Source organism: Saimiri boliviensis, chromosome 2 (genome assembly GCF_048565385.1).
Source record: "Saimiri boliviensis isolate mSaiBol1 chromosome 2, mSaiBol1.pri, whole genome shotgun sequence".
In the NCBI taxonomy this organism is placed as follows: domain Eukaryota; kingdom Metazoa; phylum Chordata; class Mammalia; order Primates; family Cebidae; genus Saimiri; species Saimiri boliviensis.
Window position 1 is genome coordinate 43,705,278 of NC_133450.1, and position 21,593 is coordinate 43,726,870.

The window sequence follows — 21,593 nt, forward strand, 5'->3', positions numbered from 1 at the left end:
CCCTCTATGTGTTCATGTGTTCTCATCATTTAGCTCCCACTTCTAAGTGAGAACATGTGGTATTTGGTTTTCTGTTCCTGTGTTAGTTTGCTAAGGTCACTGGCCTCCAGCTCCATCCATGTTCCTGCAAAGCACATTATCTTGTTCTTTTTTATGGCTACGCTGTATTATTCCATGGTATATATGTACCGCAGTTTCTTTATCCAGTCTACCACTGATGGGCATTTAGGTTGATTCCATGTTTTTGCTAGTTAACACTGCTATAATCAGGTCCATATGTCTTTATAATAGAATGATTTATATTCCTTTGGGTATATACCCAGTATGGAATTGCTGGGTTGGTATTTCTGTTTTCAGGTCTTTGAGGAATCGTCACACTGTTTTCTACAATGGTTGAACTAACCTACATTTCTACTAACACTGTATAAGCATTCCTTTTTCTCCACAATCTTGCCAGCATCTGTTTTTTTTTTTTTTTTGACTTTTTAATAACAGATATTCTCACTAGCGTGAGACGGCATCTCACTGATTTGCATTTCTCTAATGATCAGTCATTTTAAACTTTTTTTCTTATGTTTGTTAGCCACATGTATTTCCAGAATGATATTGCCTAGGTCGTGTTCCAGGGTTTTTATATTGGGTTTTACATTTAAGTTCTCACTCCATCTTGAGTTTAATTTTGTATATAGTATAAGGAAGAGGTACAGTTTCAAACTTCCGCATATGGCCATCCAGTTATCCCCATACCATATATTGAATAGAAGGTCCGTTCACCATTGCTTGTTTTTGTCAGCTTTGTTGAATATCAGATAGGTGTAGGTGTGTGGCCTTATTTCTGGGTTCTTTATTCTGTTCCATTGGTCTATGTGTCTGTTTTATACCAGTAACATGCTGTTTTGATTTGATTTGCTTTGATTACTAAAAAGAAGAATATGTTTATATTTTAATTCTTTATTTTTACTTTTTCATTTGTACAAATCAGTTTCTATCCTTTGCTCATTTATCTGTCTTAACCCATGCCTTATGCATATATTTCAATGAATTATTTTTCTAAAGCCAAAGAATTTAGAATAAAATATTCCATATAAGGTTTTATGTTTACACTTACCTCTATGCAGCACTCAGTAATCCAAAGTTCTTTAAGTTGTAAACAAGTCTCTAATCCAGAAATTTCTTTTATATCTTGAGCAACAATTGTAAGACTTGTTAAATTAGGAAATAATGATAATCCGACTATACGTGGATATCCTGAGAAAAACATTTCCAACATTGATGTATCTGATCCTTCTTGTCCAACCATCTCATAAGACAAGCCATTGCACAAACACTGTTTTTTTAAAAAAGAAATTTGGTCATTACCTATTTTAAATAATTTAAAAATGACTTTTACCATTAGAAATTATACATTGTCAATTGTGCTGATGCCATTTTTGTAATCTCAGAAGAGTTATATCACATATATGATTATTCTCTGCTTCCAAAAGTCACTGGATAGAAGAAATCACTAAGTAACCCTTCCAGCTCTAGAAAGGAGCATAAAAACTTTCCATTATATATTATTGAAAATGTTGTTAAAAAGAAATTTGACTTTGACTCACCAGTTCTTTAATTATTTCTTCTTGGTTTAGGTTTTCACTTTCAAACATCTTCCGTTAAAAATAGTGATCATAATATTATAACTGTTAAGGAAAATGAAAAAAATGATAAAATATTAAAGTTATTGTCATTCCAAGTTGAAACAGACTTTAAAGCTACTGAGGTTTAAACTTAACTGTAGTTTGAAATCTTTGCATAGTACATTACCAAGTATCTGTATAAACTTTGAGGGAGTTTTCTGTTAGAAGGTTATTTTGTATTTCGATTTTAAATCTCTCTCTCCTAATTCCTTCCCTTGTGTTCTCAGTATACATCCTTTGTCCTAAAACAAGTATAACTTTTTTCCACATGATAAGCCTTTAATACTTGAAGAAAATGGTCATCTCTCACCTACACTCTTACCTTATTCCCAGTTCAAGTTGTTAGTTCTCTCACTAGATACTCATGTTTCTTTGAACAGGCTCTGGTTGTCCTTTGTATTACACTGCAGTGTCTAAAAGTGAACACACTTCTCTAAGTATACTTAGATTGCAAAGAGAAGAATTGTTAGGGCTTAGCAACATGCTTGACATATTAATAAATGTTTATTTAAAAAAATAATCCAACTTCTCCTTCATTCTAGAGAATATGAACCAATTAATACTCTAGCTTCAATAAGTTAATCTGACTTTCATAATTTTTAATATTTTAGTATATTATTCCAGATATATACTACCTAAAAAATATAAGAATACTGCTTTTAATATAATGATCTGACAAACTGAGATGTAGAAAATGGTATACAGTATAATCACACTCTTTACAGTAACAACTCCCCCATAGGCATGTGTGTATACATGTATATATATGTAAATGAATGTGCATGTATGATTAGTGTCAGGAGAAAATACAAAATACAGAAAGATACATACAAAGTTGTTAACATGAGCTGCCTTAGATGCAGGTGAAAGCAGCTGTGGATAGAATATAAATGGAAAGCTGGATGGGGACAGATCTAGGCAAAAATGGAAAAGAAGAAACTATACTTTTAAAAAACATGTTTATAATTGCCTAGTATGAATGTATAGACATTTATTTATTATTTCTACTATGGGTACACATTAGGAGTGTTTCCAGTTGGGGGTTAAATAGTGCTTCTCTGAACACTTTTTCATATAGGTCATAGCTACAAATTTCTTTGTGGTTTCTACCTAAAAGTGAAATGAGAAAGAAACAACTATTATTATTTGCAACATGAGTGAGTTTCACAGAAACAAATGAACAAAAGAAGAGACATACAATGAGTATTACTGTATGACTCAATTTATGTAATATTTTAAAACAAACTATAGTATTAGAAGTTAGGATATTGGCTACCTTTCAGGGAAGAGCAACTAAAAGAAGGAAAAAAGAGGGGCTTCGAGAGTGCTCATAATGATATATTTTTTGATCTAGGTGCTGGTTATGCTCTATTTGAAAATAAAATTAGATACGTAAGATGTGTGTGACTTCTGTATATATGTTACATTTTAATGATATTCTACTTAAATTTCTATTTTAAAAGCACTTATATGCTCATTTTATTCATTTATGCAAAATTATGTATATGTGCTGGCATATACATACATTAAAATGTTAAGAAAAAAAGATGATGATTTGAGTCCACGTATTTACCTATCTGCCCTCCCCAAATCCCACTAGAATGACTACAGAAATATGAAAATAAGAAAAGAATATAGCAATGCTACAGAAAGAGCAATGATTGCCAGAAATATTGAGAAAGGTCTTTGAATATGACACAGACAACATCAGATTGACAAAAAAGCTCATCAATACAAACCAGAGTCTGTTTTCACACTGCTAATAAAGACATGCCAGAGACTGGGTAATTTATAAAGGAAAGAGTTTTAATTGACTCAGTTTCACATGTCTGGGGAGGCCTCAGGAAACATAATCATGGCTGAAGGGGAAGCAAATACGTCCTTCCTCACATGGCAGCAGGAGACAGAATGAGAGCTGAGAGAAGGGGGAAGCCCCTTGTAGAACCATCACATCTTGTGAGAATTCACTCACTATCACAAGAACAGTAAGAGGGAAACTGCCCCCATGATTCCATTATCTCCACCTGGTCTCGCCCTTGACATGTGGGGATTATTACAATTTAAGATGAGATTTTGGGTGGGGACACAGCGAAACCGTATTACAGACCAAAATTCAAGGTACTAGGGAAAGAAGCTTAACAAAAATATTCTAAAAATATCTTCAAACTCAGAGCAGCAGTGGTTGGGAAAGGGGTAGCTGTGCATCATATATAAGGGACCAAATCAAAGGACTTTGAGAAATGTACCAGAATACTGCACACGGTCTGTATTTCTACTCATGCTTTGTAAATTGGGGACATTGTCCTACCATGCTGAGTGCTATGGTTTGAATGTGTCCCCTTCCAACTTCAGGTGTTGTCAATGTGATAGTAATAATAGCAGGCCCTTAAGAGGTAATTTGGTCATGAGGGTTCCTCCCCTTCCAAATGGCATTAGGTGCCCATTAGCTGCTCGTTTCAAGGGCTTGATGGAGAAAGTTCATTGCTTTTTTTGCCCTTTTGACTTTACCATGTGAGTACATACTGGTCCTTCCCTCCAGAGGAGGCAGACTTCAAGGCATCATCTTGGTAGCAGACACCAGATGATGATGCCTTGATTGTGGACTTCTTTGCCTTCAGAACTATGAGAAATAAATTTCTGTTGTTTTTAAATTTCCCACTTTGAGGTATTCTATTACAGCAGCATGAAATGGACTAAGACACTCAGTCAAGAAGGAGGAAAGGGAGGGAAGGGACTCTAGCTAGCACCACAAAGAAAAATACAGTCAGCAAATTATCCTAATACACTGGACTCTGTTCATTCATTCATTTGTTAATATTCATATTGAAGGCATAAGACAGAATCCCAGACAGAGAATGACAGGGTGGGAGGAAGGAGAAGAGCAGGACCTTATCAGATGATAAGGTGAAATCATGGCAAAGAAATGAAGGAAATAAGGGAGTGTGAGTGTGAGCCATGAGGGAATCTGGAGGAAATATATCTAAGCAAAGGAAACAGCAAATGCAAAAAAAAAAAAAAAAATGTGGCAGTGGTAAGAGTATACTTGGCATGTTTTCAGAATAGCAAAGAAAATTATGTGTCTGGAGTACATTGATATAAATAAATACTGGGAGGATGTGAGGTCAGAGAGGTATTTCAGGGCCAAATCATGTGCTATCTTGTAGACCTTTGTAAGGATTTTGGATTTTATTATGAGTAAGATGAAAAGCTATATGAGGATTTGGAGTGGAAGAGTAACATGAACTGTAATAAGTATTGAAAAAGATCACTCTGGCTACTCTGTTTAAAGTAGATTATAGGCCGGGCGCGGTGGCTCAAGCCTGTAATCCCAGCACTTTGGGAGGCCGAGGCGGGTGGATCACGAGGTTGAGAGATCAAGACCATCCTGGTCAACATGGTGAAACCCCGTCTCTACTAAAAAATAAAAAAAACTAGCTGGGCGTGGTGGCGCGTGCCTGTAATCCCAGCTACTCAGGAGGCTGAGGCAGGAGAATTGCCTGAGCCCAGGAGGCGGAGGTTGCAGTGAGCCGAGATCGCGCCATTGCACTCCAGCCTGGGTAACAAGAGCGAAACTCCGTCTCAAAAAAAAAAAAAAAAAAAAAAAAAGTAGATTATAGGGTTTGGAGCAGAAGCAGGGAGACTAGCTAATGGGCAGTTGTAATAACATAAGTGGGAGAGGATGGAGATTGAAGTAGGGCGGTAGCAGTGGCAGTGGTGACAGTGGTTACATGAATGGTCTATATTGAAAATGCTGTGCATTCCCTCTCTGCTTCCCATTGGCAATTGCAACTTTACCCCATTCTTGGACAACCTCAGGATATTACAGCAGAGGCTGCAAGAGAAGCTAGTCAAGAATGCAACCTGAAAGAATTTAGAGACTCCATCAAAGGCCCATACATAGATGCAGGCCATAGTCTTACCTCTCTAAGTTTATTTGAATAGTGCACGAAGTTAAAAAAGTGTTTTGCAGCACCTCTACTCATTGGAAGAGAAATCCTTATATTCTGGATTAAAGTCTGTGAATAACAAAGGATAGCTTAGCTGCCCACCCCCACACAAAGGATAAAGGCTTCCCTTCAAAGCTCCAAATTCACCAAATGGTGTTCTAGGTTACCTTGTCTCTATCCAAGATATCTATTCTAGAAGGAATTAAATTGTTCTCTTTGTTATACAATGATCATATACACTAGGGCCTAATTTTGGACTTTCTAATCTGTGTTTTTCCTTAGCTCTATCTATTCCTGCACCAATACCTGTTTTAATTACTGTGATTTATGTTGTAAATTCCCACCTCATGTTCTTTGTTTTTTTTTTTTTTTTTTTTTTTTTGTGAGACGAAGTTTCACTCTTGTTACCCAGGCTGGAGTGCAATGGCGCAATCTCGGCTCACCGCAACCTCCGCCTCCTGGGTTCAGGCAATTCTCCTGCCTCAGCCTCCTGAGTAGCTGGGATTACAGGCACGCACCACCATGCCCAGCTGATTTTTTGTATTTTTAGTAGAGACGGGGTTTCACCATGTTGACCAGGATGGTCTCGATCTCTTGACCTTGTGATCCACCTGCCTCGGCCTCCCAAAGTGCTGGGATTACAGGCATGAGCCACTGCGCCCAGCCCATCCTCATGTTCTTTTTTTGGCAGTTTCCTGGATATTCTTCCATGTTTATTTTTCCAAATAAAATTTATGATTATTTTGTATTTAGTTTAAAAAATTCAGTTGGGATTTTGATTGAGGTTAAATTATAAAGATTAATTTAGGGAGAACTTTCATATTACAGTTCTGAGTCATCTTCAAGAACAAGGTATAGCTCTCTATTTATTTAAGGAACTACTTGTCCTTGGAAGAAAAATATGCCTATTTGGGATACAAATCTTACTTCTCACTTCACCTTATCTTCTCTTTATCAATGCCCTTATCTAGAAGAAAATCTTATTGTAATTCAACAGTTAATTACAAAAATGCAATTTAATTTTAAAATCCCAAATTCTGTAAGTTGCATAACTACTTCTGAATCACAAGAATACTGGACCTTCTTGGTATGTACAAGTCTCATATGCTTTCTCCAGTCACAAATGGACTCAAGGGTTTCAGATGAAGTTTCTGACTCCATCAAGAGGTGAATGTCCTGTTGGCCAGCTTGTACCCACTCTCCTGCTCTTTGAAGCTCTTTCAGGGCCAGACCATTTAAGAGGCTGAAGGTCTTCTCTAGTTCCTCCACAAAACCAGAGGCCATCAGGAACTTCTATGGCTTTTACACTTCACGCTACAAATCTTGGATTAATCTTTCCACTTTCTATTGCTAATGGAAAATTTCACCTAACCAACATTGAGTTGAAGTTACTGCAAATGCATGGTCTCTAACTTCAGTTAGATCTTCAGCAACAAATGTTTTATATTTTCCTCAACCTCCTCTCCTAAGAGAGTAAGACTAGAGACGCAAGATTCATTACATTACTGACTAAACTTTTACCACTTTTTTCAAGGTCTCTCTCTCTTGTCTCAAAAGAGATCTTGACCCCCTTTTCATAGAGAATAGAGATGCCATCAAATGCACATTTCTTATTTCCTTCCCCTCAAAGATGTATTTCTTTCCCTTCTGACTCCTCTCTTAGTAGGTGTTCTTCCTTTTATCCAAAATAAATCCCTTTCTATGTATTGATCCCATCTTTATCTGTCTTTCCTGGAAAATTGCTGTCAAATTTTCCTTTTTCATTTATTACCATATTTCCTTTTCAAGGGTCTCTTTTATTTTGTATATAAATATGAGATCTTTCCTATCTTAAAAAGTCTCTCCCATGTTCTTCTAAAAATAGCTGGGTTTAGATACTGTTATGGTGAAGCTTTTAGATAATCCTTAGCAACAAGTCACTACCTACATTCAGTCCTGGATTCACTGCCATCTGGACTGAGGACACCTCAAGCTACTATAGCATATCTTTTTACTGAGGTCAACAGTAACCTTCCAAGTGCCAAAGACAGTGGACATGTTCCATTTCTCAACTTGAGCCTGACATGGCATTTAACAATGCTGATAACGCTCTCCTTTTTCTTCTTTGGTTCGCCTTTCTCCTTCGCTTCTCTCTACTTGTTATTTCAAACTTACTTTGTGCTTTTCAAACCAATTGTTTTCTTCATGGTCAAAAATCCTTATCTTCTTCTGTGCAAAATATATATATATATATATCCATCTGCCCACATGGAAAAGCTTCCTCTGAATGAGCCACAGGCATCTCAAATTCAGTGTGTTCAAAACTGAACTCATTATATTTTACAACCAGCCTGCTTCTCCTAATGTATGCCTTCTCTTGAAATAACACTACCACCTTTTTATTGGTCGAGCTATTATCCTCAACCAATCTTTGACTCTATCACCTTAGGTTCATTCAATCCTTCTGCATATACCTCTTAAATGTCTTACTACATTTTTTTCCTCCTTACTCCAATTCTGCCTTGGTTCACATCCTCATCACTTCACCTTAACTGGATGTCCTCCCTGTAGTCTGTCTTCCCTTAAGTCCATCCTCTACATTACTGTGACAGTCTCCTGAAAGGTAAAGCTGCTCATGCTATAACCCTTTGGAAGGTATTCATGGTTTCTATGCTCTGACTCCTGCCTACCTCACATGCTGATCATCTACAACCTCCACAGAGGTTCAGGCCACAACTATCCTTCTCTGGAACCGGATGGGATGCGTCCTCTCCCTAAAACGTCCTTTTCCCTTGGCTGTATGGCATATTCCATACTTTAAGGATTTAAATCAAGGATCTTCTCTGTGAAGACTTTCATTCTCTTTGGTAGTGTTATAAGCATTCTCTTTCTTGTGACTCTGGTTAAGGCTTGCACATACTCTATGTATAGTACTTGTCACACTGTAATGCAATGTTTACAGGCCTTTCTTCCCTACTAGGTTACATGTTCATTGAGGGCAGAAACTATGAACCTATTACAGGTTTATTGCCTGGCACACGCTAGGTGTTAAAAAAAATTGTGAAATGGGTTGTCATGCCACAGGCATATGGTATAATTTAAAGACATAATTGTTCTCCATGACCAGAGTACAATGACAATCAGAGTATAAAGGACAATGTTTCTGTCCGCCGTGAGAGTTGGGTAGGGTGTCATTCTGAGAAAACTATTTTTTTTCTGCACAGTAGAAGTCCGGTATGGGTCAAATTATTTCCTTGCTTGGTTATAAAAAGATCAGAATTCATCAGTTATCACTGATGGTCCAAATAACCCCACTTCACTCTCTAGATGAGCAGTGTCAGGTTTGGTCAGGGAGCACTTGGCTCTCCCAGCCTAGAACCTGGGCCGGTGCAGTAAAGGATGCATAGTTGGCTGTAGGCCGCCCTACCTTTCCTCCTCTTGAGCTTTGTTCTAGTACCCTGACTGCCTCAATAAAGCCACCTCACTGTCTTTCATCATTACCATCTCCATTGCACCATTATGGGGTTCCCTACACTTTGCTTCACTGGCGTCTTATTGGTATGGCTTGGAAGGAAAAAGAGGGGACCAAAGACTCCCGGGGCTCTGCTTACAGGTGATGTACGCCCGAAGGCCACCAGGTGTCGGATTCTCACCTTATCACAGAGACGGGATGGATTCCGGGGCAATCCGGTTCAAGTCAGAGTCCACTCCGACTTCCCAATCCCTGTCTTGCAGCAGCAGGCAGGAAACCCCCTCCCGCCCCAGGCCTGGTGTGTACAGACTGCCTGCCGCGGTTGCCGAGGTAACCTGCTCTCCGCCTCAGGCGACCTCCGGGTGGGGAGGGGGATAAAAGGGGCGGGGAAAGCTGAGGCCGACAAGCGTCTACATCACGTGGTGGCGACCTCCAACCAATCAGCGGAGGCAGGGGTCCAACCGGAAGACCCCGCTGGGGCTCCTGGGAAAGGCGGGAGCTTCTCCTTCACCTGCTTCTCTGTACGTGAGCTCAGCTTTTCAGTTGCCTTCGCCTGTTCACGGAACGTGACTGAAAGTAAAGCGTTATTGGCTAGATGGCGGGGATCTATTCGTTGCCTCCTCCAGTCCCACTCTCTCCCATTGAATAGCTTCGGCGTTCGGGTCCTGGAAGCCCGGAGCCTATTTGGCCCTGAGCCCCGAGGGCACGGCGCTGTGACGTCACAAGGCGGCATGCCAGCCAGGACGAGCCCGGACTCCTAGCGCGGCATCCTTCCTGCGGCCAGCGACCACCGCGTCCGGGGAAGGTGGCTGACCGCAGCCAGAAGCCGCTGTGCGCCGGGCAAGCCGAGTGGAAGGACGGCACGGGCAAACGAACGCCCAGTGCGGTCCGGAGAAGAGAGGGACCTTCCGAGGGTCTTCGAGGCGTTCTCGGACAGTCTTTTGAGTGCCTTTTAAGCATTCCAAAATGTTCAGGAGGCAACGGTTATTTACAAAATAAAGTAGAATTAAAAGTAGGGACAGGGGAGACTTTTCAGAGAGGGCAGAGAGGCTGAGAAATGAACTTAGTAAAAGGCAAACCAGAGCAACCGTAGGTCTCGTGTCGTTCTCTAGATCTGCGCCGTCCGGTTGAGTGCTTGCCGCTACCCACAGACACGCGGGGCCTGTGATGGCTTGAAATGTGGCTAGTCCGAATTGACCTGTGCTGTAAGGTACGCATTGAAATTTGAAGGCTTAGTATGAAAAAAGGAAACTCTTTCGTTCTTAATCTTCACATTGATTACATGTTGAAATAGTATTTTTGATACATTGGGTTAAATAAAAAAATTGTTAAAATTATTGTTTCTATTTTGAAAATGCGGCTGTTAGAAGAATTTTAAATTGCATGTGTAACTTGCATTGTTTCTTTTGGACAGTGTTGCTCTCTTTTATGCGGTTCAGTCGGTTTGTATAGAATAGTTGTGATGTTCAGTTAATGCAAAATATTGTCTGTAGTGCTCTTTTCTGTCACCAGATGGCCACCTCATTAAATAGACTACAGTTTTAAACTGCTTTCCCAAGAAAAAAAGTTAAGATTTTAGAAATATTTTCATTTAACAATTGTCAAAAATTTCAGCATATTTGCTTTTATTCAATTAACTTTATCTGTAATATAGACCGTTTGTAAAGATACATAAATATATAGAAAAATTAATTGGTTTTCCCTCTACATTCTTATTTCACAGAAAATTGTTTCCGTCATTAATAGATGATTAGAAATATGCTATTTAAAATATTTGTGGCTTATGATTTTCAAACTAATGCCAGAAAAGTCATAGTTTTTACTTTTATTATTATCTTCTGTGAAAATGTAGTTGAACAAGGTGACTTGTCTTTGAGGAAATTTTCTTCATAGAATATAAAGACTAATTAGAACATAATAGTTGAGATTTCTATACTTTTAGACATAGAAATTTGATCAGACACCAGTTGAGTGAGTTATCTACACTAAGTTTCTTATTTTGGGGGGCGAGGGTCTAGCTCTTGGATGAAAGTATAGATATTATCAAAGTATAGTTTTAGAAATCTGTTGGGATTTTCCTGAGCAGTAAAAGACTGTGAGAGAGCTAACAGTTTTCTGTACATGATATAAACAAATAGTTTTAAGATTGTTATTATTCTAGGTAAAGGTCAAGGATCTGGCCGGTCAGCAATTGAGTCTGAGTTCTTGCATAGCTGTAGACTTTATAACCATTGGTGACTTGCCAAAATAAAGCCTTTTTCCACAGGGTAGATCTTAAAAGAATCACCTGTTGTTCACATATTTGAAATGTTATTTGAAGCAGAAGATGCTTACAGTTAAAAGCTATAGAAGCAATACAAAAAGAGTGATCATTTTTGTTAATCTTCTTTTCTCACTTTAAAGTAGCTTTATTATAAGGTTTCATGTCTGAACAAAAAAGGATGGAAATTGAAACTGCTAAAGAGTTAAGCAAATTAAGTAATCATCAAATTGAAATAAGATTTCATTTCATTCATCTCTGATCATACGCCTAGACAAAGGCCAAACCATATTCATTTAAATCTGTTTATTTATGGGTAAAGGCATCTTGAATCTGAAAGCAATTGGAAAGAGATGTTACCACTAATTACAGTAATTTACTATATCACATCCTGAAATGAAGAATCACTTATTTTAACAAAATAGAGAAGTGACTTTACAGACCCAAATAAGAAAATCTTGAGTTACATAATTATTTGTTAATTAGAACCTTTTAAATAAATTGTTAAACTTGGTTTTCAAAACAGCCCTATCCTTACTGGTAGAGAACTGTGGAGACATCTAATTTCAATTCTCCTTTGTAATAGTGTCTTTACTTCCAGAGAACCAAGTCTGGAGGTTTTAAATGCTAATTCGATGTTTATATTTGTGTAGACATTTGATCCTTATGTAAATGAGTCTTTCCAGCTAATGATTTTATCTGTAAAAATTTACTGTTTCACATTTAAATTTGATGCATCATAAAAATCACAAATGCAGCACTACTTAGGGTTTGCTTTGGCACTGGAAGAAATAATTATGTGGTGCTTATAAAGTCATCAATAAAGGGCCCTGTTGTTATTGATGCCTAGCAATGAATATATATTAAGATCCAATTAAAAGTTAGGGGTTGTTCTGAAGTCAAGTTTTAACTAGACCAACAGAATGTTATTTCTAGTGTATCTATCTAAAAAACATAATGATCTTTGTTCATGATTTGTTTATGTATAATTAATAGACAGGCTTTTCTTAAAAGGCAGCCAGAATGGAATTTTAAGAAGGTATTTCCTCTGTTTTAGATGTATTTGTATTTAAGAAGACATTTCCTCTGTTTTAGATATATTTGTATTTAGCTGTAAGGCAGCAGATTGGGGATAGTGAATTTAAGCAGGATGGTAGTCTTAATTCCTTATAGAGGTCACCAGTTCTTTGTGTTGGAGAAGTCTTTCCTCTCTTCCTCTTTTCTTTTCTGTCCTTTAGACCTTAGGCTTATAACGTTGGTTATATTTCTCAGGTCGAAGTACATCATCATCACTGGTCTATACAAGAATGTCTCTTATTTTTTCTCGTTTTTTTTTTTAATTCAGCCCCACCCTTATCCCAACCATATTTAATGCTTCCTACATACTTTTAGTTATGTATTTATCTTTGAAAAACAGGCAGTGTTATTTGTGTCTATTTTTAATTTTTGTAAGTGGTATCATGCTATAAATTTTATTGATTCTTTTTCATTCCATGCTATTTTAAGATCTATCCACGGTTTTATATGTACATCTAGTTCATAGATTCCTGTTGTCAGCTATGAGACCTAGCCGGGGTGTCAGTAGGAATATAGCACATTTTCCATTGTGTACTCTAGGTCCCTGTCTCTGTTCCTGGAGGTGAAGAATAGAGCCAAATGGAGGGAATAAGTGGAAGCAGAATGTAACAGGACTGATTACTTCTAGATGGCTCTAGAAAGTGATCTTCAGGATTTTTTTTTCTTTTTTCTTTCTTTTTTTTCCTTTTTTTTTTTGGTAGTGCAGGGATTGTGTATATGTTGAAAGGTTGTCAAATCATTAGTTAGGGTCTCCTGAGAAGTATATAGGATTAGACTAGCAAAAGATATAATGGGCAAAGGAGCACGGGGAGGTAGGAATTCTTCAGACCACAATGCAGATCTGATACCTGAGGAAGGAGAGAAGGATGGAAGGATTGAATAGAGAGAACTTCAGACTATGGTACAGTTCAAAGAAATGTTCTGCCAGGTTGGTGGGGAGCCCCTGAGCCAAAGTCACCTGTTGGAGGAGTTCTGCATCTGACTTGTATTGTGTTTCCCTAGTGTCCATTGTCAGCCACCGAAAGCTTTGCTCTGCTCCCTGACACATTGGAAGTTGTCCCAGAGATCTCTCCTGTACAGACCAAAGCAAAGATTTTGCCTTTTGATTCACAGGAGCAATATATGTGGAGGCTATATTTTTTGTTTTCTGTACAGTGCTTTGTTTTTGTTTTTGTTTTTTTTTTTTGAGACTGAGTTTCGCTCTCGTTACCCAGGCTGGAGTGCGATGGCGCGATCTCAGCTCACTGCAACTTCCGCCTCCTGGGTTCAGGCAATTCTCCTGCCTCAGCCCCCTGAGTAGCTGGGATTACAGGCACGTGCCACCATGCCCAGCTAATTTTTTGTATTTTTAGTAGAGACGGGGTTTCACCCTGTTGACCATGGTCTTGATCTCTTGACCTTGTGATCCACCCGCCTCGGCCTCCCAAAGTGCTGGGATTACAGGCTTGAGCCACCGCGCCCGGCCAGTGCTTTGTTTTAAGGGGAGGAGTTAGTGAATTGATATGATGAGATAGATGGGTTAGTAGGTTGTCATTAGGAAATGTAGCAAAAGAAATATGCATCCAGGTTAGTTGACCTGTGGCTGATGAGCAGCAAACAGGTCATTACAAATATAGAAAGGTTTGAACAAGAGCTTCTTCAAATAAAAAAAAATTGAAGGCCATAATTAGAAATAAAGTGTAACTTACAGAGAAAGAATACATTTTTAAGACAGGCAGCAGTTGGGATAGATGGAATTTGGTCTAAGTAATAAAATGCACTATCCTGTGAGGGAATCAAACGGTTTAACAACATTGGCATCTTGAGAAGGGACTAGGAGCATTATAAAATTAACAATGATCATTTTAAACCTGGGCTACATAGTGACACCTTCTCTAACAAAATAAAATAAAAAATTAGCCAGGTATGCTTGTGCATGCCTGTAGTCCCAGCTACACAGGAAGCCTGAGGCAGGTGGGTCACTTGAGCCCAGGAGTTTGGGGTTACAGTGGGCTGTGATTATGCCACTGTACTTCAGCCTGAGCAACCAAGCAATATCCTGTTTCTAAAAAACAAACAAAACAAATAATCATCTTAAAGGAGCATTTGGGAGGTGAGGAGTATGTTTTATTTCATTTGATTACTGTAAGAAAATATCATAGACTGAGTAGCTTATGAACAACAGTCATTTCTCACAGTTCTGGAGGCTGAGAAGTACAAATCAGAGTGCCAGCATGGTCACAGATTCTCCTGAGTTGCACACTGCTGACTTCTTACTGTGCTCTCATCTAGGAGAAAAGGTACATGTGCTCCCTTGGGCCTTTTTGATGAGGGCACTAATCCCTGTAGAGGGTTCTGCCCTCATAATCTAATAACCTTGTAAAACACCCCACCTCCTAATCACCTTGGGGATTAATATTTAAACATTTGAATTTGGAGGAGACATAAATATTCAAACCATAGGATTCCACCCCTGGCCTTCCAAAATTATGTCCTTCTCACATGCAAAATACATTCATTCCATCCCCATAACCCCCAAAGTCTTAACTCACTCCAGCATCAATTTAAGTATAAAGTGCAAAGACTCATTTAAATATTTAAATCATGTATGGGTGACTCAAGGTATATTTCATCCTGAGACGAATTTCTCTCTAGCTGTGAGCCAGTGAAAGCAAGCTATGTGATTTCAAAATATAGCAGGGCAGACATAGAATAGATATTTCCATTCTAAAAGGGGGAAATATGAATGAAGAAACAGATCCCAAGTTCAAAACCCAACAAGGCAAACAACATTAAGTCTCAAGCGTTAAGAATAATCTTCTTTGACTCAATATCCACTTTCTAGATACATGGAGGCAGAAGTTGGGTATTTGAGCATTAAGATGGCCCAGTCCCATGGCTTTGTTGGACACAGCCCATGCTGTAGCTCTCATGAGTTGGAATCACTTGCCTACTACTTTCCCAGGCCAGAGTTGCACATTGGTGGTTCTACCAATCTAGGGTTCTAGGACCCCCTAACATCTCCTCTGGGCATTGCCCTAGTGGGAGCTTTCTGTGTATTTTTGGAGGCCCTCAGTTCTCACTCTTGAGAACTAACCCATCCATTCCACAAATGCCAAATTGTGTTCCCAATGTAGGTGCACCTTTGTCAGGAAAATGTGGCATCCTTAATGAGGTTCTAGTGGCTACAAGTGGGGAAGCATGAATAGGGAATAATAGGGAAGGAAGCATAAAGAACACTATTTGTCTAGAGCAGGGATTGGGTGGCCCTTGAAGTGAAATCTAACCTGCCACCCAATTTTTAACAAAGTTTTTATTGGAACACAGCCACATCTATTTGTTTGCACATTGTAATGGCAGAGTTGAGTAGTTTTATAATAGAAACCATATTGCCTGCAAAGCCTAATGTTTATTGTCTGGACATTTAAAGAAAGTTTGCCAACCCTAGGTCTAGAGTAGCACAGAATGCAGAAAACAAGTAGCCAATTTATGAGCTTTGGGCAGGAATGTGCACAGCTAAAGACTTAAAGGGCCAGCATTCAGAGTGGTTCCCCACTCTGAATATGTTATTCTTCTATTCAACAAATACTTTGCCACTTGCAATTTTAGGTTATGGAAACATAGCAGTAAACAAACAAACAATTCTTAGAGTTTTCATTTTATTGAGGGACCTTCAATTCAAAACTTCTTTTTCTTTTTTTTTTTTTTTGAGACAGAGTGTCGCTCTTGTTACCCAGGCTGGAGTGCAATGGCACAATCTCGGCTCACCACAACCTCCGCCTCCTGGGTTCAAGCAATTCTCCTGCCTCAGCCTCCTGAGTAGCTGGGACTACAGGCACGCGCCACCATGCCCAGCTAATTTTTTGTATTTTTTTAGTAGAGACGGGGTTTCACCACGTTGACCAGGATGGTCTCGATGTCTCGACCTCATGATCCACCCGCCTCGGCCTCCCAAAGTGCTGGGATTACAGGCTTGAGCCACCGCGCCCGGCCCAAAACTTCTTTTTCAACCCTGTTACTACTAGCTTCCAGAATCAAGGCGCTCAGACAGACAGCTGTGGCCTCATGATCTAATCACCTCCCCAAACATCCCACCTGAGGTGAGGTCACATGTTTATCATGCTGGCTGAGGGGAGGAAAGATCTGGTGGAAGAAGCCTTTAGACTTCCCCTGTGGGAGAGCAGCAAAGGGACAGATAATTACCAAAGGGAAATTGGGTACTATACTGGGTTGAATAGTAGCTCCCCAAAATACGTATCCACCTGGAACTCCAGAATGTTACTGTATTTGGAAGTAGGATATTTGAAGATGTAATCAGTTAACATGAGGTGATACGAGATTAAGGTGGGCCCTAAAACCAATTACTGGTGTCTTTGTAAGAAGGCCATGTGAAGACACAGACTACAGACGGAAGGTCACATGATGACAAGTGGCAGAGATTTGGACTGATGCAGCTGCAAGCCAAGGAACACCGAGGATAGCCAGTCACCACCAGAAGCTGAAAGAGGCAAAGAAGGATTCTTCCTGAGAGCCTTCAGAAGGAGCATGGCCTGCTGACACCTTGATTTAGGATTTCTAGCCTTATGAACTCTGAGAAAGTAATTTTCTGTTGTTTTAAATCACCCAGTTTGTGGTAATTTGTTACAGCAGCCCTAGGAAATGATTACAGGTACTGTTAGGGAGGGGACAGTATTGTACCCCAAGTTATACATACAGCAAGTGATCCAGAGCAGGACTTGACAACCAAAAGTGAGAAATAAGATTAGAGTTGAGGGACAAAGCCAAGAATTTGGAGAATTGGGCAGTGACAAGAAGAGGAGGTGGTGCAGGTCAGAAAAAGTGAGAAGGGTGTCAGGAGTTGCTACAAACAGCCATTGGACAGAGGCAGGGAATGTCAGAAATAGGATTCTTGAGTGGTACTACACATTTTCATGCCTTATCTTATTTACACCTAATGTATATATTGTCATTATTCTATTTTACAAACTGGGAAACTAAGTAACTTGTACAAGTTTATGCCAGTGGTGGCAGAGCAGAATTCAGGTCTTCTGACTTGAGAGCCAGACTCTCAACCAGAAAATATTACACAGCTTCCAGTGAATAAGTCTGTTTTCCACTTTTTGACCTCGGGATATTGTAAAGGCTCCCCTGTAGGATTCTTCCTCCTAATTTAATAAGTTGAAGCATCTGTTTAAAAATCAGATAAAAGGAACCATAGATTTTTAGCATAAGGAAAGGCTGCAGAATAGGATGCAAACAGGACCAGAGAATCTGTGGCATTTAAAAAATATCATACTAATAAGGAACAACTCCAATTTAGGCCCTCTAAGTCAAGGCCCTGATAACCTGGAAAGTAGCTTTGTAGAAATTGAAAAGGTCTGGAAAGGCGCAGCTTATGTATAGCACCTCTGAACAAAGGAAAGGAGAGTCCTCCTGACAGAGATCAGGGTGCATGAAGAGGGAATGCTGGATGCAGTTTAGCTGGGCCCACTTTGCCAGTGCCCTTTTAAAATGTTCAGACTCTACGCTATGGGCTGTAGTCCTGTCGAAGGTGAAATAGAGGAAGGTGACTACTCCTAACTACTGCAGGGTTCATTAGGTCTTCCGACAACCTAAGAAGAACGTGTATGGGAAGCTCTTAAGTAGTACAGTTTAGGCCAGAGGTAGCCCTGGAATTGACAGGGCTTTGTACCTGGACTCTTTAGGTGGGATTTAAGACTGGCAGAGGGAAGGAGTAAGGTTTGGGAGGCTGGCATCTATGACAATGAAGCTGACCAGCTTCTTTTGGCTCTAATGGCACCTTTCATACTTTCCCTTTCCATAAATGTAGTATTTTTTAATTCATGAATGTGCACACTATATATATACTTTGATATATGTATTCTTTAATAAAATAGTCAAAAGGAATTTGAACGTTCTACATAAGTGTAGATTTATTTTGTTTTTCTCATTTCCACCTTTTTTTTTTGGCTGTTGGATATGATTTATTTTATTTTTATTTTTCTTAATTGCATTTTAGGTTTTGGGGTACATGTGAAGAACATGCAAGATTGTTGCATAGGTACACACATGGTGGTGTGATTTGCTATCTCTCCCCAACTCCCCACCGCCCCATCCCTCCCCTATTTCTCCCCAACAGAAGCTAGTGTGTGATGCTCCCCTCCCTGTGTCCATGTGTTCTCATTGTTCAACACCCGTCTATGAGTGAGAACATGCGGTGTTTGATTTTCTGCTCTTGTGTCAGTTTGCTGGGAATGATGGTTTCCATGTTCATCCATGTCCCTACAAAGGACATGAACTCATCGTTTTTTATGGCTGCATAATATTCCATGGTGTATATGTACCACATTTTCCCTATCCAGTCTATTATTGATGGGCATTTCAGTTGGTACCAGGTCCTTGCTATTGTAAACATTGCTGCAATGAACATTCGTGTGCATGTGTCCTTATGATAGAATGATTTATAATCCTTTGGATATATACTCAGTAATGGGATTGCTGGGTCAAATGGAATTTCTATTTCTAGGTCCTTAAGGAATCGCCACACTCCATCTTCTAATAGTTAAGTAGCTCCTGTCACTTCACAGTTACCGCTAACAAGTAGAAGAGTAAACATAATCTGAAACTGTTTTCATAGTGTTATGTGGGTCTCAGATGCTCTTTCTTGTTTGTCTGGCATTTACACAGGGAAAGGGGTGGGGATAGTTACAATAGCCATGAGGGCTGAACATCCACTTTTAGGTCCCTCTTTCTACTCCGTAGCTGGCTAAACTTTTCTGCTCACCTCTGGCATAAGATTAAGTAGTATCAGCTCACAACCCTCTCACACCCTTAACACCCATTGTCTTTCCTAGTCTCTATCCCAACGAGTCCAGCCCATGTACTTCTCTCTGTTCTTACCACCACTGCCTTAGTTCAGGATGCAACATCTTTTCCCAGCTGCCTTTAAACTACTTGCAAAAGCCACTAATCTCTTCCCACTAGCCTATCCTCCTTATTATTTCCTAAAACCCAAATCTGATAAAGTCATGCTTTAATATATCTCTATTGATGTACTATTGTATATGGTATCAAATATGGAACATAATCCTTTGAATGTTCATTCTTTTGTACATTCATTAATTGAACAAATATTTAGTGAACTTCTACTGTATGCCAAGTAAGCACTATTCTAGGCACTAGGGATATAACGGTAAGCAAAACAGGTAAAAATGTCTGCTTTTATGTAGCTTGCATTCTAATGGAGGTTGATAATTATGTAATGGGCTAGATAGCAGTAAGTGCTAAGAACAAAAGTAAAGCAGAGAAAGTGTGTCTCTGTGTGTATAACTTTAAATTGGATGTCCAGGAAAGACAATCAGGAGATGATAGTTGAGTAATAACTGAAAAGAGGTGAAGTGTAAGCCATAATTATATCTGAGGGACGAGCATACAGGAAGAAGGAAATGCAAGTGCAAAATCTCTGTAACAGAATAGAGAACCCAGAAATAAACCCAAATACTTACAGCCAGTGGATCTTCAACAAAGCCAACAAAAACATAAAAGTGGGGAAAAGACACCCTTTTCAATAAATGATGCTGGGATAATTGGCTAGTCACATGTAGGAGAATTAAACTGTGTCCTCATCTCTAACCTTATACAAAAATCAACTCAAGATGGATTAAGGACGTAAACCTAAGAGCTGAAACTAAAAATTCTAGACGATAACATTGGAAAAACCCATCTAGACACTGGCTTATGCAAAGGATTTCATGACCAAGAACCGAAAAGCAAATGCAATAAAAACAATGATTAGTAGCTGGGAACTAGTTAAACTAAAGGGCTTTTGCACTGCAAAAGGAACAGTCAGAGTAAACAGACAACCCACATAGTGGGAGAAAATCTTCACAATCTATACATTTGACAAAGAACTAATATTCAGAATCTACGATGAACTCAAATCAGTAAGGAAAAAAAACACAATCCCATCAAAAGTGGGCTAAGGACATGACTAGACAATTCTCAAAAGAAGATATACAAATGGCCAACAAACATATGAAGAAATGCTCAGCCGGGTGCAGTGGCTCACACTTATAATCCCAGCACTTTGGGAGGCTGAAGTGGGTAGATCACGAGGTCTGGAGATCGAGACCATCCTGGCCAACATGTTAAACCGTGTCTCTACTAAAAATAAAAAAATTAGTTGGGTGTGGTGGCACATGCTTGTAATCCCAGCTACACAGAAGGTTGAGGCAGGAACCCAGGAGGCAGAGGTTGCAGTCAGCCAAGATCATGCCACTGCACTCCAGCCTGGCAACAGAACAAGACTCTGTCTCAAAAAAAGAAGAAAAAATGCTCAACATCACTAATGACTAGGGAAATGCAAATCAAAATTACAATGCAATACCACCTTACTCCTGCAAGAATGGCCATAATCAAAAAACAGTAGATGTTGGCATGGATATGTTGAACAGGTAACACTTCTACACTGCTGGTGGTAATGTAAACAAGTACAGTCACTATTGAAAACAGTTTGGAGATTCGTTAAAGACCTAAAAGTAGAACTACTATTGGATGCAGGAATCCCACCACTGGGTATCTACCCAGAGAAGCAGAAGTCATTATTCAAAAAAGATACTTGCACACACATTTATAGCAGCACAGTTCACAATTGCAAAATCATGGAACCAACCCAAATGCCCATCAATCAATGTGTAGATAAAGAAACCATGACATATCACATAATACTATGCAGCCATAAAAAGGAATGAATTAACAGCATTTGTAGTGACCTGGACAAGATTGGAGACTATTATTCTAAGTGATATAACTCAGGAATGGAAAACCAAACATCATCGTGTGTTCTCGTTGATATGTCGGAGCTAAGCCTTGAGGATGCAAGGCATAAGAATGATATAACGGATTTTGGAGACTTGAGGGGACAAGTGGGAAGGGGGTGAGGAATAAAAGACTACAAATATAGTGTAATGTGTACATGGGTGATGAGTGCACCAAAATCTTGCATATTACCATTAAAGAGCTTACTCATGTAACCAAAAAAACAACAACAAAAAAGGCTCTGTAAGAGGAATGTGCCAGAGTAGCAAGTTTTACTCTGAGGGCATTTGGGAGTTATTCGAAGATTTTTGAGGAGTGATTTTATCTGACTTGGCTTTCTGGTTTTTTGTTTGTTTGTTTGTTTGTTTGTTTGTTTGAGACAGTCT

The 21,593-nt window shown here is 39.2% G+C and overlaps 2 protein-coding genes across 5 annotated transcripts in view; one reads left to right on the top strand and one right to left on the bottom strand.

Annotated features, from left to right (window-relative positions):
- The window catches only part of LRRC9 (leucine rich repeat containing 9), a 134,825-nt gene extending 125,295 nt beyond the window's left edge, over window positions 1-9,530 (bottom strand). For 2 of the 3 annotated variants that reach the window (XM_074393170.1, XM_074393169.1), the window contains exons 1-4: window positions 9,256-9,530; window positions 1,999-2,089; window positions 1,599-1,679; window positions 1,109-1,327 (exon numbers count right to left, since the gene is read on the bottom strand). In XM_074393170.1, coding sequence (XP_074249271.1) covers window positions 1,109-1,327; window positions 1,599-1,646 — 267 coding nt within the window. In that variant the 5' untranslated portion in view covers window positions 1,647-1,679; window positions 1,999-2,089; window positions 9,256-9,530. The remainder of the gene's footprint in view (window positions 1-1,108; window positions 1,328-1,598; window positions 1,680-1,998; window positions 2,090-9,255) is intronic. The other variant, XM_074393168.1, reaches the window with a different exon arrangement.
- A 15-nt stretch (window positions 9,531-9,545) lies between these two features.
- RTN1 (reticulon 1) overlaps window positions 9,546-21,593 on the top strand; it is a 310,021-nt gene continuing 297,973 nt past the window's right edge. The window contains exons 1-2 of one of the 2 annotated variants that reach the window (XM_074393171.1): window positions 9,546-9,595; window positions 10,187-10,284. The gene's annotated coding sequence lies outside the window, so the exon portion shown is untranslated. Of the gene's footprint in view, window positions 9,596-10,008; window positions 10,285-21,593 lie in introns of those variants that run through there. The other variant, XM_074393172.1, reaches the window with a different exon arrangement.